Source organism: Helianthus annuus, chromosome 17, assembly GCF_002127325.2.
Source record: "Helianthus annuus cultivar XRQ/B chromosome 17, HanXRQr2.0-SUNRISE, whole genome shotgun sequence".
Taxonomy (NCBI): domain Eukaryota; kingdom Viridiplantae; phylum Streptophyta; class Magnoliopsida; order Asterales; family Asteraceae; genus Helianthus; species Helianthus annuus.
Genome location: NC_035449.2, coordinates 48,422,755 through 48,435,354, shown reverse-complemented (window position 1 = coordinate 48,435,354; position 12,600 = coordinate 48,422,755). Strand labels below are relative to the sequence as shown.

The 12,600-nt window shown below is 38.5% G+C and overlaps 1 protein-coding gene across 1 annotated transcript; it reads left to right on the top strand.

Moving 5' to 3' along the window:
* Positions 1-3,664: 3,664 nt before the first annotated feature.
* LOC118489279 lies at positions 3,665-8,287 on the top strand. Its single transcript, XM_035987067.1, has 9 exons — positions 3,665-3,972; positions 4,740-5,099; positions 5,201-5,371; positions 6,052-6,174; positions 6,247-6,330; positions 6,443-6,532; positions 7,216-7,274; positions 7,390-7,540; positions 7,855-8,287. The coding sequence occupies exons 2-9, from the start codon at positions 4,761-4,763 to the stop codon at positions 7,921-7,923; spliced, it is 1,086 nt and encodes a 361-aa protein (XP_035842960.1). The 5' UTR covers positions 3,665-3,972; positions 4,740-4,760; the 3' UTR covers positions 7,924-8,287.
* The last annotated feature ends 4,313 nt before the right edge of the window (positions 8,288-12,600 follow it).

The window sequence follows — 12,600 nt, the reverse complement described above, 5'->3', positions numbered from 1 at the left end:
TAAACTAAAATAATTATCCATAAGACATGGCCTAATATGATGACAAGTGTCCTCAAAGTGGTTTCTTTTATTATATAGTATAGATTAGTGAGATTTCTCACACTTAATGAATTTAGTTGGTATCAAATAAGGGTGAGCAAATTAACCATCATAACTGATAATCGAACCATAACCGAACCACTAATAACTGATAACCAATATAACCAATGGTTATGGTTATGAAACTTTATATAACCGCTCAATCGGTTATGATTATGGTTATGAAGCTTTGGTTAACCGATATAACCGAAACCGAACCGAACTTGTAATGCTAACTTTATATAATGGATTTGTGTTTTACAAAATCATATAGAAGGTTTTTACTAAGATAAAAGTATGTTAGTAACAAAATGATCTTGATGTAGATGCCATTTATTTTAATAAAGAATTAAGGTGTGATGTCCATACTTTTTTTTTTTTTTAGAATTACCTTATTAAAAAGAACCCCAAATCGGTAGTTTAACCAAAAAGTTTAGTCTCCGTTATCTTATAAAATAGGCTTAAGCTAAGTTCAAATCGTGCACAACCCTATTTATTTCAAACCTTGCTTGGTTACTTAACCGAAATTAACCAAAACCGAACCATAACCGACTTCATAACCGATAACCATAACCGAAGTTTGGTTATGGTTATGGTTACCAAAACTCCATAACCGAACTAGCGGTTATGGTTATGGTTAATAGTAAAAACCGAACCAAACCGACCCATGCACACCCCTAGTATCAAATATCGTTCAAAAGAATATCGATATTTGATAAAATAAATAACTGTATCGACGTTATTTGATTGGTATCGATTTGGTCTGTTTTGCCATCGATACAGTACCGACAATTGGTATAGTTTACGACACAAAAATACATTATTTAGAATGCAACTCATACGATATGAAAAAAGGTTATTTACAGTGGCTTTTATAACACAAAATTGTCCCATGACTAAAAAGTAAAGTCATATTCTATATCGATTGGAAACCATAAAAGCGAATAACGATATTGGTTCCCAGTGCCGGCTAAAATGAGGTGCAGGGTGGGCCTGCGATCAGGTCCCAAATCAATATAGGGTCCGAAATTTTTTTAAATATATATTTAACAAAAATCTGGATGTTCTTATAAATAAGGGTCTTTGTATAACAAGTTTAAAACCCAATTAAAAGTTTTATAAATAAGACCCAAAGTTTTATAAACCCAATTAACAAGCCCACCCCCAAGACACAAGTAGCTAACAAACAAAAGTTTTTCGAAATTATAACCCAATTGTCATGTGAGAAAACAGAATGTCGACTTGGGGCCTGGGGGATTTACGTTCAGTTATTCATCATCATCAGACGACGATTTATCATCATCGCAGTTTTATAAATAAATGTGACTGTAATTATTGAATTTAAATAACATCCGTTACAATCCCATACATTTATTAAAGGATGAAAGTGTAATTTACCCTAATAAAATATATACAGCCTATTGGAATTTTAAATAGTTTGTTAAGGGGTTGTTTGTCAACATCTAAATGGTTAAATGCTAAACAATTAATAGGTCTGAACCATTAAGTGCTGAATCAGTAAGAGGTCTGAACCATTAAGAGCTTGTATAATGCTTAACCATTTAGAGGCAAATGTCTGACCAATTCAGATTAGAGGTCTTAACCATTAAGGTGTTGTTTGTTTTTTCAGAGGTAAAATGTCTGCAGTCTGCGGACCACATCTGTAGACATCTGTAGCTGAAGAGGTGGACCAAACCTCTGCAGTCTGCAAGAAGAAGAGTGTTTGTTTTTTAACTTCTGCAAAACCCTAGAAATCAAAACCTCTATCCAAAAATCATCCAATCAAACCCTTACTCAAATCCATCATATTCAGCTTACCCTAATTTCAATCTTTTAACCTTCTTTTTCAAGAAACATTCAGCTTACACTAGTTTCAATCGTTGAAATTTAGATCCTATGAATCAAATCAAACGTTGGGTATTAATAAAGTTTCAATCATTTAACCTAATGATTCAAGAAACATGTTATAATATTGAAATTTCAAACAGTATATATGAAAGTTGAAAATAAAGAATTCAAGATTCTTTGAACGGACTTTAAAAAAAAATTATTTGAACGGAATCAAAGATGGGAATTATATAAAGCTTCAAACTTTTAAACTAGTAATTCAAGAACATGTTAAAAAGATTGAAACCTCAAACAGTATATATAAAATTCAAGGAACAAAGATGAAGAAAACAAACCTCAAAATTTGATTCTTTTTGCAGAAGAAAACAGAGGTGGAGGGGGCGGCGGAGATGGAGGGGGCGGCGGAGGTGGGGGTGGAGGTGGAGAGGTGGCGGGGCGGAGGAGGTGGGTGTCGCTGGAGGATTGCAATGGGTGCTAGGGTTTTGAGGTTTGAAAGGGAGAAGAGTTTTGAAGAGCCTGGTCCAGATCTGCACGAGGAAGACATCAAGAAGTTTTTTAGTGAAATGTCTTCCAAAAAACAAACACGCTGCAGACCCAAAGGTCTGCGCGTGGTCTGCGCGGTGCAGACATAAGAGGTCAGGAAGTACTTATTGCAAAAAACAAACACCCCCTAAGACTCTATAAATCTTAATCATTCAGAGACAAATGTATGAACCATTCAGACATCTGCTCATGAAACAAACAGTCTGAATCATTAAGTGCTGAACCAGTAAAAGATCTGAACCATTAAGTGCCTCATTAAGAGGTAAACAAACAGCCTCTAAATTCTCCTTTTAGGGTCTGTTTGGTATGGCGTAATGGAATAGACGGGTGAATGGAATGTACGAGGTAATGGAATGGACGATGTAATGGAATGGATCATTACCATTCCATGTCTTGTTTGGTTACCATGTGAGAATGAAGTGAATCATTACTTTGTGTTGTTTGATAAGAAAGAATAGACGAAGTAATAAAATCGGTGATGAGTGACGGTAGTCGGTGGTGATAGGTGGTGATAGGTGGCAATGGTAGCGATGGTCGGAGGTGGTGGCAGTGGGTGGCGGCGGTGGGTGGTGGCGAGTGACGGCGGGGGCGGAGGTGTGGATGGTGGGTGACGGTTGGTAGCGGTGGAGGTGGGTGACGACTGGGGTTGAGGTGGGTGGTGGCGGTAAACAGCTGGGGTGGAGGTGGGTGGTGGTAGTGGCGGTGGCGGAAGTGGGTGGCGGCGGCGACGGTAGTCACGGCGGCAGCTATGGCAGTAGTGGTGTCATCCGTGAGTGAGTTATTAAAACCAATAATAATAATAATAATAATGGTAAAAATATAATAATAATAATAATAATAATAATAATAATAATAATAATAATAATAATAATAATAATAATATATCTTTCCATTCCTTGAAGGAATGAAAAAAAAACACCACCTTACCAAGGAATGAAAATTATTATATTTGGAAGGTTTACATTCCTTGTGGAATGCTCCATTCCATTACCACTTGACAACCAAACATGTTTATTTTTATTCCAATAGAATGATCCATTCCATTTCGTCTTCTATTCCTTCGTGCCAAATGCTACCTTAGTTTTTACCTTCCATATTTATTAGTAATTTTTTTTTTTTACAAAATTGCCCGAGTGTTAATCACTGGATCGATTTGTTCACTTTTAACATTTAAAATCCACTTTTCTTCAATCATATGGAAGATCAAAATTCAAAATAGATATACTCCGACCGTCCAAACCCCCCCATTAATTCCGTATGACGATGGACAAGAACAAAATCTGTATGATTCATACGTCACGTTGAGGATCCAACTGGATTCCACTCACCATCCAAATCAACCACAATATCCTCACCAATCGATCCCCAAATTCAATCAATACATCACACACAATCTATTGTTGCAGAACCTACACACCGGAGAAGAATATACAGCAATGCAAAAGTGAAAACGACGATATGACGAACGATGGAACCCTAATACCTTCAATTCCGTCACTCAAGGTTGTTCCGGCTCTTGTTTTTCAGTATTTTCAGTATATTTTAACCTAGGGTTTCTGGTTAGGGTTGATTGTTCTATGCTTGATTCATCTTAGGGTTCGTGTTAGACTATAGTTTGTGCATGATTTTAATATCTGTATAGTTTGATGTATCTACTTATTGGCTATTGTTTTACTGAATCAATAATTATGCCCTAACTACTGGAATTCCCCCGCGCGTTGGAATTGGGTATGTATCAAATTCAGTTTGTTACAGCATCGGTATGGTTCGGCACATGGTATAGCAACCGAAAGAGAAACCCAAAAAATAAAGTCGTGATATGCCCAAAAGGATAGCGATACCGAGTTACCGACCCGTGGTCTACATTAATGGAAACCCATAAAATATTGGTAATGGTAACGGTTCTGACAATGCTAGTACGGCAGTATTGGTACTGATGTTGTTTGGTCGGAATCGATTCGTTCGACACGTCACCGGTACAGTATCGACACTCAATATAGCTTACGATACCAAAGTGAAAACTCCATTTTTGAGAACAAGTCTGTTATCAAGAAATTTGGTCGTGGATATTTAGTGTTAAATGACGCTTTGAATGATGCATATTTCTTATGGGCTCAATTTTAGTATTTTGTTTTGTTTTGTTTTTTAGTTTAGAGTAAAAAATATGGTCACTATTCATCATCTCTTCCTATTCATATGTGTGTGTATATATATATTATATAATTGATTGAAAACCCTATAATAAGTATTTTTTTTGTTAATTATTGCAGCCGGAGTGATGAATCTGTATCATGTCTGAAATTTCAAGGGATACGAATATATCAAGTGAGATGGATATGAAAATTGATTTCTTCCAGTACTACATTCATGGTATAAGGGAATTGTTGTCTAGGGATGATTTCTCCCCATCTTCATTGACGGATTCGCGATTGGTTAAAATAGGAAGTGGGAAATTTCGGAACAGTGAAGTGGAGAAAGAGGATACTGGATGTAACGAGAGAAACCGGCCAATTGGATTTAGTCCTTTGTTTAGTAATGCTGTAGGGAACGGGGTATCATGTTACCGGAAAGATAGGTTGGTGACGTTGCTACGTCAAAGTGTTGTTGCGTTGAACGGGGAAGTTGATGAGGTATTTGTTAATAGTAACGTTATATCTTGTGCAAATGTGGTTAGTAATTTGATTTCTGATATTACTACGTTATTAATTGCATGATCATGTTCATAAAGCAGGTGATGGATCCTGTACTTTCGATGCTTCGGTTGAGACGTCTTTTGGCACCTGAAAAGCATTGTGCAAGTGATGAGGATGCAAATGACAAGAGTGAGTTTGAGGAACGTGAACGCAAGAGGCTTAAGAGTAATGAACCTTTGAATGCCAGTTCTGGAAATCTCACCGAGGAGGTATATTGTTTGTACAAATTTATAATCATTTTGTTTTACATGTATTGCTACTTTATAAGTGTTGCTAAATGCCAAAATTTTAACAATAGTTGCATTCATCGAAGTTATTGCTTTTCATTCTTAATTTCTTTTAGAGTAAAATGTCATTTTCATCCCTGACGTTTTGACAGCTTTGCGACTTTCGTCTAAATGTTTGTTTTTCCGCATCTGGATCCAAAAGGTTTGAAGTCTTGCGATTTTCATCTAACTCATTAACTCCATCCATTTTTCTCTGTTAAGTTAGATGTATTTCCGTCTTTTTTGCTAACTTACAGGGCAATTCGGTCTTTTTCACTTTATGTAAAAAGATTGAATACTCTTGAAAAAGACTGAATTGCCCTTTAAGTTGACAAAAAAGATAGAAATACACTCGACTTAACGGAGAAAAATGGATGAAGTTAACGAGCCGGTTGAAAATCGCAAGATTTCAAACTATTTGGATCCAGATGCGGAAAAACAAACCTTTGGACGAAAGTTGCAAAGCTGTCCAAACGTCAGGGACGAAAATGGCATTTTACTCTTTCTTTTATTACATTGCTATATATTTTACATGCTTTTTAATGTAACCGACAGCCTGTAGATCTTTTTGTATTTTGTGTCATGGTTTACCGTTACGTTTCTTAAAATATTTAAATACACAGGGTTCATTAAGTGAAAAGAAGGGAGTGGTTGAGTTCGAACCAGATAAACGTAAATCGTTAAGAAGGTGTAACACAACGGGGTGTGGGAAGTTTGCCCGAAAACGTAACTTTGATGAAACTAAGGTAATTGAATTATAAGTTCTCATGATCTTTCTTGACATTGATTGTTATTAATGTTGTTATTTATTTCTGTAGTCCTTGTGTGCGGATTGTTCAAAACATGGCATGAATGAGTCGCTTTTGGGATCAAGTTCAAAAAATGATAATGAGAATGGAGAGGTAAATTTTTAATTTCGATGTCGGGAAGGGCATGATTACTTTACTATTATTATTTATTTTGGTTTGTGATTCAGCTCTCTCTCTCTCTCTCTCTCTCTCTCTCTCCCCTCAGGTGGATGACACTTTACAAGTCCTTCTGGAAAACAGAGGTCCTAAGCTTGTGGAAAAGTTGGAGAATCATTCGGCTGAAATATCTGCTATGGTACGTATTTTGACTTTTAAGCAGAGCTGGCAAAACAGGAGGGTTGGGATGGGTAGGGTGACGGGTTAGATTGGGTTTGGGTCAGAATGGTTTGTTTTAAAATGGGTTATTTTGGTACAGTTCAGAACGGGTTTTAATATGAATAAAAGTATATGCGGGTCAGAAAAATCAAAACCAACATCTGTATCAATTCAATTGTCATCAACAAGCAGTGGCGGATCCAGCCCTGTTTTGTGGGTTCACATGAACCCACTCGGTTTGGAAAAAACTAGTGAGAACTTTGTATGATTTGGAAAAAATAGTGAGAATCTACCAGAACGAACCCACTGAAAGAAGTTCATGGATCCGCCACTGTCAACAAGCACTTTGTTGCACTTGATTTCTACTCACCGTCTTCTTTATATTAATCTGAGTTTAGAAACCATATTTGATGAATCAAAAACTAGATTTCTTAAAAATTTGATCCATTACATCAATTAAAACATAAACTAAATCATGAATTGTATATGTATACATAAAGCAACTTAACACCCAACATGTATTTACCACATTTACGGCTCCATTTTAAATAATAAATATTCAACTTTCATCATCTACATTCGTACAAGTTTTCTAGCGTATACGGGGTTTTATGAAGAACTGAATTGTTAGCTCAAATTTCATGAAAAATGTGTGGTTTTCAGCTTGAACGAATGAAGGAGAAACTTGAAGAACTTGTTGATATTGTTGTTTCTAGTTGCAGGTATATTCCTTATCTAACCAATAGATGAGCTGATGTTATATATGCTCATTGCGTTCTAGTTTAGCTATATAATCAACGATGAAGCGGTCTAATTCTATATTGATAATTATTTTAGGGCAATGTCCCTTGTAGAAAAGCATCAACTAAGTAAACTGGTTCAAAATCTGGATCCTTATAATCTGGACCGCATTGTGGAAATTATACAACAGGGAAAGCCTCCTGAAAAACAATCTAGGGATGATATCATCGTCAATCTGCAAAACGAGGTAATGATTTAATATTTAAATTATAGAGTAAAATGCCATTTTTCGTCCCTGAGGTTTGGTCAGTTTTGTGACCTTTGTCCAAAGGTCTGTTTTTCATTGTCTTTGCCCCTTTAAATTAGCAAAAATGATAGAAATACCCTGGACTTAACGGAGAAAAATTGATGGAGTTAACAAGCTATATGAAAATGGCAAGATTTCAAACCTTTGGACAAAAGTCGCAAAACTGGCCAAACTTTAGGGACGAAAATGACATTTTACTCTGTAATTATATCCTAGTCAAATAACAAATTATGATTCTTCATTATGATGTGCAGGACAACTCAACACTCTGGCGAATATACTTTCATGTTAAAGCAGTTGAAAATGCTAGAAAGCTTTTGTAGATGGAGATTACAAGTTCCTTATGACCCGAACCGTTTGGTAGTGATGATCTATTGATCTAACCTCTTTTTGGAAAGCTGTACATACAACAGCCAAATATCATCTTAAACCCTAGGTTTTTAGGCACTACTTGCACTGGAAGAGAGATGGTGCATAAGTATGGTAAATGAAGGCGTGTTAAGTTTTGTGCATTCAAATGATTTTTGACCAGTGCGTATGCAATGTATGACTTTTTAGACTCATTAGTCGTTACATCTATCATTATGTTTGTGATGAATATCCGGAATCGTCATTTGTCTATTCGACTGTTCTGGTATAAATGAAAGGTATAATGAAATGAGATTGTAATGAGATTCTCTTGAAATATTGCGAAATTGGTACTTGGTATACGTTGTGGACTTAATTGAATTGAGACCTAGTATGGAGATAATAAAAATGTACAGTTATGAGTCGAATAACTTTTAGAAAAACAAAGGTTTTAAAAGCGAAAACAAACAAGGATGGGCGTCGAGAATCGATGAAAGTAGTTCTAAAACTTCATAAAGGTTGAAAGATGAACTTGTATGGTTGTATACATGCAAGGACTGGTGTGAATCGATTCTATATTGAAAAAGAGTCTTATTTCTTGTATTCTTGCACCAAGTTGAATCTTTGTTCACATTTTTTTTCTACCAAGAACATTTTAGAAAACTTTTTGATTTCTTAATTTGAAGTATCTTACTTTAACACACAATCAAAAGAGGTCAACAGACAATCTATGTTTCACTTTCAAGGGTGATATTCTTTAAAACCTTTTAATTTCTAAATTTGAAGTACTTACTTTCACACAATCAATAGAGGTCAACTGACAATCAATGTTTCACTTTTAAGAATGGTGATATTCTTTAGGTGGTGAGTGTGGTTTAAAGCCCCTATAGGCTGTATCACGCCATGTAAGCGTCACGTAGATTTTCAGATAAAGATGGCGCCCACTTTAACAATGATGGTGTGGGATAAAGCTCCACTAGCGCCCCACCTAATTAAATATTAAAAAAGAAAGAAAAATAAACAAAATCTGATTGGTTAAGAGGCATGGGGCCCATCAGATGCACCCATTCACGCCCGTTAGTGAGCTGGCAGACATGGGGTAGCACCCCCTCGATAACGTGCACGGGGTGGGGGAGGGTGCCATGGGGCGCTATTTTCGGTGATGTGGCGCGAGGCCACACCCCCTTGCCAGTGGTCGACTACTAGTGGTTATATGTCGTATTAATAACCAAAATATAAATGAAAGAAAATCTTTATTTAGTAGGGCTTCTTATATATGAATCCCATTGGACCTAGAAATGATACATTGGAAGAAACTGTTGTGTCTTCCAATATCAACAGGTTAATTATTTCGTTAATCCAAAATATAAATGAAAGAAAATCTTTTTTTAGTAGGGCTTCTTATATCCATGAATCCCACTGGACCTATAAATGATACATTGGAAGAAACTAAAATCTTTTTTTAGTAGGGCTTCTTATATCCATGAATTCCACTGGACCTATAAATGATACATTGGAAGAAACTATTGTGTCTTCCAATATCAACAGGTTAATTATTTAGTTAATGTATCTTCTAAAAAGACAAAAATATATGGTTTTTTTTTCTTACTTTGGTTCTTCCAATAACTAACTAGTGTAGCATAATGTTAAGAGCTCTTAACAGTTAGTGAGTTATTGCTATCTACTTTTTACACCCTGTTAGATATTGCAACTAAGTCGTTATTATGTTATCAGGGTGTAAAAAGTAGATAGCAATAACTCACTAACTGTTAAGAGCTTAACATTATGCTACACTAGTTAGTTATTGGAAGAACCAAAGTTCTTTCTTTCGGATCCAGGAAAAAAAACCATATATTTTTGTCATTTTAGAAGATACATTAACGAAAGAATTAACATTTAATATTGGAAGACACAACAGTTTCTTCCAATGTATCATTTCTAGGTCCAGTGGGATTCATGGATAGCAATAACTTCTATATATATATATATATATATATATATATATAGGTGATGAAACAATGGTTAACCGGGCAGGGTTAACACACTGGTCTCGTCAAGAAGGGTTAATCCCTTCCTCTCGAGGATCGCTGGCTGGATCACCGGTGGTTGATCTCCTGCACAAGGAAACAAGCCGTGACTCGTAACAAGGAGGATGGGGTGGGGGGTGCTCCTTGTTACCACTCTCCGGCGTGAGAATCAGTAGTTTGCTTGGGAAGCAAAGTAAGATAGTAGTAGTAGTGAGAGAGTTGTGAGAAGATACCTCAAACCTGGTTTGGGGTTGGTATTTATAGCCGAGGAGTGAAGGAGGATGATGATGGATGGACTGACGACGTGCTGCACCCTTTCAGGTGTGTCAGGCTCGTCGGTTATGGAGGTTACGCCACGTCAGTCCATTGCTTACGTAGCTCTGACAGGTAACTGCCATTGGTGCCACTTGCACTGTGGTGTCAGTACCACTTGCTTGAGTACATAGGATGCGGTGCAAGCCGCATCGCTACGTGCGGTAACATCTGAAGTTACCGCGTCTCCTACTTGTGATCAAGGAATACGCGAGATGCGGTGCTAGCCGCATCGTCGTCTTGCCTGCATCCCTTGTCGTGACGAAAATGTCCGTATGGTGCGGTGTCAGCCGTACCGCTACGTTCATCTTCTTCTATGCCTAAGGTAAGGCTTTCCTGTATTGATAGAAGTGTTCACTGGATGCGGTGCGATGCCGCATCGCTGTGAATACTTCCGTTTTCATACACCAGATGTGATGCTATGTCGCATCACTCTACCGTTCTCATGTTCCATGTAAGTCCTTCTTTGTTACTAGATAGATTGGATTCAACCCTTGTGTCGACGCGTTCCCGCATGGGCACAAGTAGGTTGTTAGTTAGTGGGGGTTTTGATAAGGGTAATGGTCACTCGCGGTCCATGCTGACGCGAGATCTGGGACCATACCCCTTCAAGTCCCCCCAGTCTAGTGTTGCTGCCACATACAAGGTGTATGTGGGAGGAGTACTGGACTATGGTGTTTGGAAGGTAGTTTGGAGTCTGGAGAAGATCCTAGACCATGTGTGGTCTTTTCTGTATGTAAATGAAGCTGGAGGTCCGGAAGGGTCATCTGACGCATCTTCCGTATCGGTGAAGGAATCTCGTCTGATGCGAGATTCTCAGCCGATTTATGTCACCAGGTGGCCTGCCACCTGTTGTTGTGCCGAAGGTCTCTTGGAGACCTTGTTAGTAATGCTGCACAAACTTCGAACCAACCTCTGAGGTGGTGGTTCGAAGGTATGTGGAGGTTTCCCATCCTTTAAAGGTGGTCTTTTCTTCATACCAATTGTTGAATTGGTGCATGAAGAAGAAAAGAAACTTTTGGACCAATCTTTGAGACTGGGATCAAAAGTTGTTGATGCTTGCAAGTGCTTTGCTCAAGCTCTATGTTCAGCATCGAGTTATGAGACGACGATCCCTTTTTTGTTGGGTTTTCGTGTTTATCGTCATAGCTCTCTAGTAACCGCACGTTCTTTGCGGTTACCTCGTTGCGTCATTGTTGGCCATGTTTGGTCGAACAATGTATATTCGTACTATGGGTAAATAAACATGGTCATAGGCAAGGGTATGCCCACCGTTGTTTATTCTATGCGGCCCATAGTCGGGCTAACAAAGTCATAAGCAGACTTGTTACCGCTGTTCGGACGCTTGTTGTTCGACGAGGGTTTATTTAGAGCGCTGTTCTGCGTTCGTTTTGGAGCCACTTACCTTCCCGCTCCAATACCGAGTTTGCCTTGCAGTAGCATTGTTCGGTGATGTGGAGTGAGCTTGGCTCTTCCGTAGCAACCACTCTGCGGAAGCTATGGTTATGTCCGTAGCTCCTCGTGAGTGTCTGTGGTTTTGCATTACCACGTTTGCTCAAAGCGGGTGTGGCTCGGACGTAGCTCTTGAAGGTTCAGGAGACAGGGTTGCTGATGTGCGTTCGCGTGCATTCCCTTCCTTCCTTTTGTTAAAGAAGGTGTTCATGTACCCTCTGCGGTTGTGAACCGGACAGGAGGGATTTGAAGCTTGAAGAGAATGAAGGCAATGCGGTTCCCCTGTGTCTGAGATGCGGTTCAGTCCAACGGCTAGCGCTGGTTCTGAGCATCTGGCACACCTGAACGGGCTCGTGTGTGATATGTCCGCATATTCCACGTGTGCTCGTGGGTAGTGCGGATAGGTATTATACCCCCTTATAGTGTAGAGATATATATTTTTACCTATTTTTAGGGGTATGTTAAAAAACGACATGCGGTATGGGTTATGGTGCGGTATACCAGAGAAACCGCATGCCGCTTATAATTGGATAATGTAGTCGCTTTTTGTTGCATACGTGGCTGATCGCACGTGTGAGTTGGTGGAAGTTGGTGAGATCTTCCTGGCATGTGCTGAAATGAAAGAACGTTTGCACTGCCCGAGGCATTAAATGCACTGTAGCGAAGAGTGTAAACGTCTCTTGTGTCAGGCGCGTGGGTGGCCACGCGCGCGTGATAACCGTCAGCGGAAACGACGCTCGACACGTGGTGTCATACGATTCGCCCTTTTTGAACGTGATCATTTGTTTTCTCCCTCCGCATTAATTGCGATGGGTATATAAGGGGAAACCGTTCGTGGTTTCCCCTCACTTGTTTGAAATT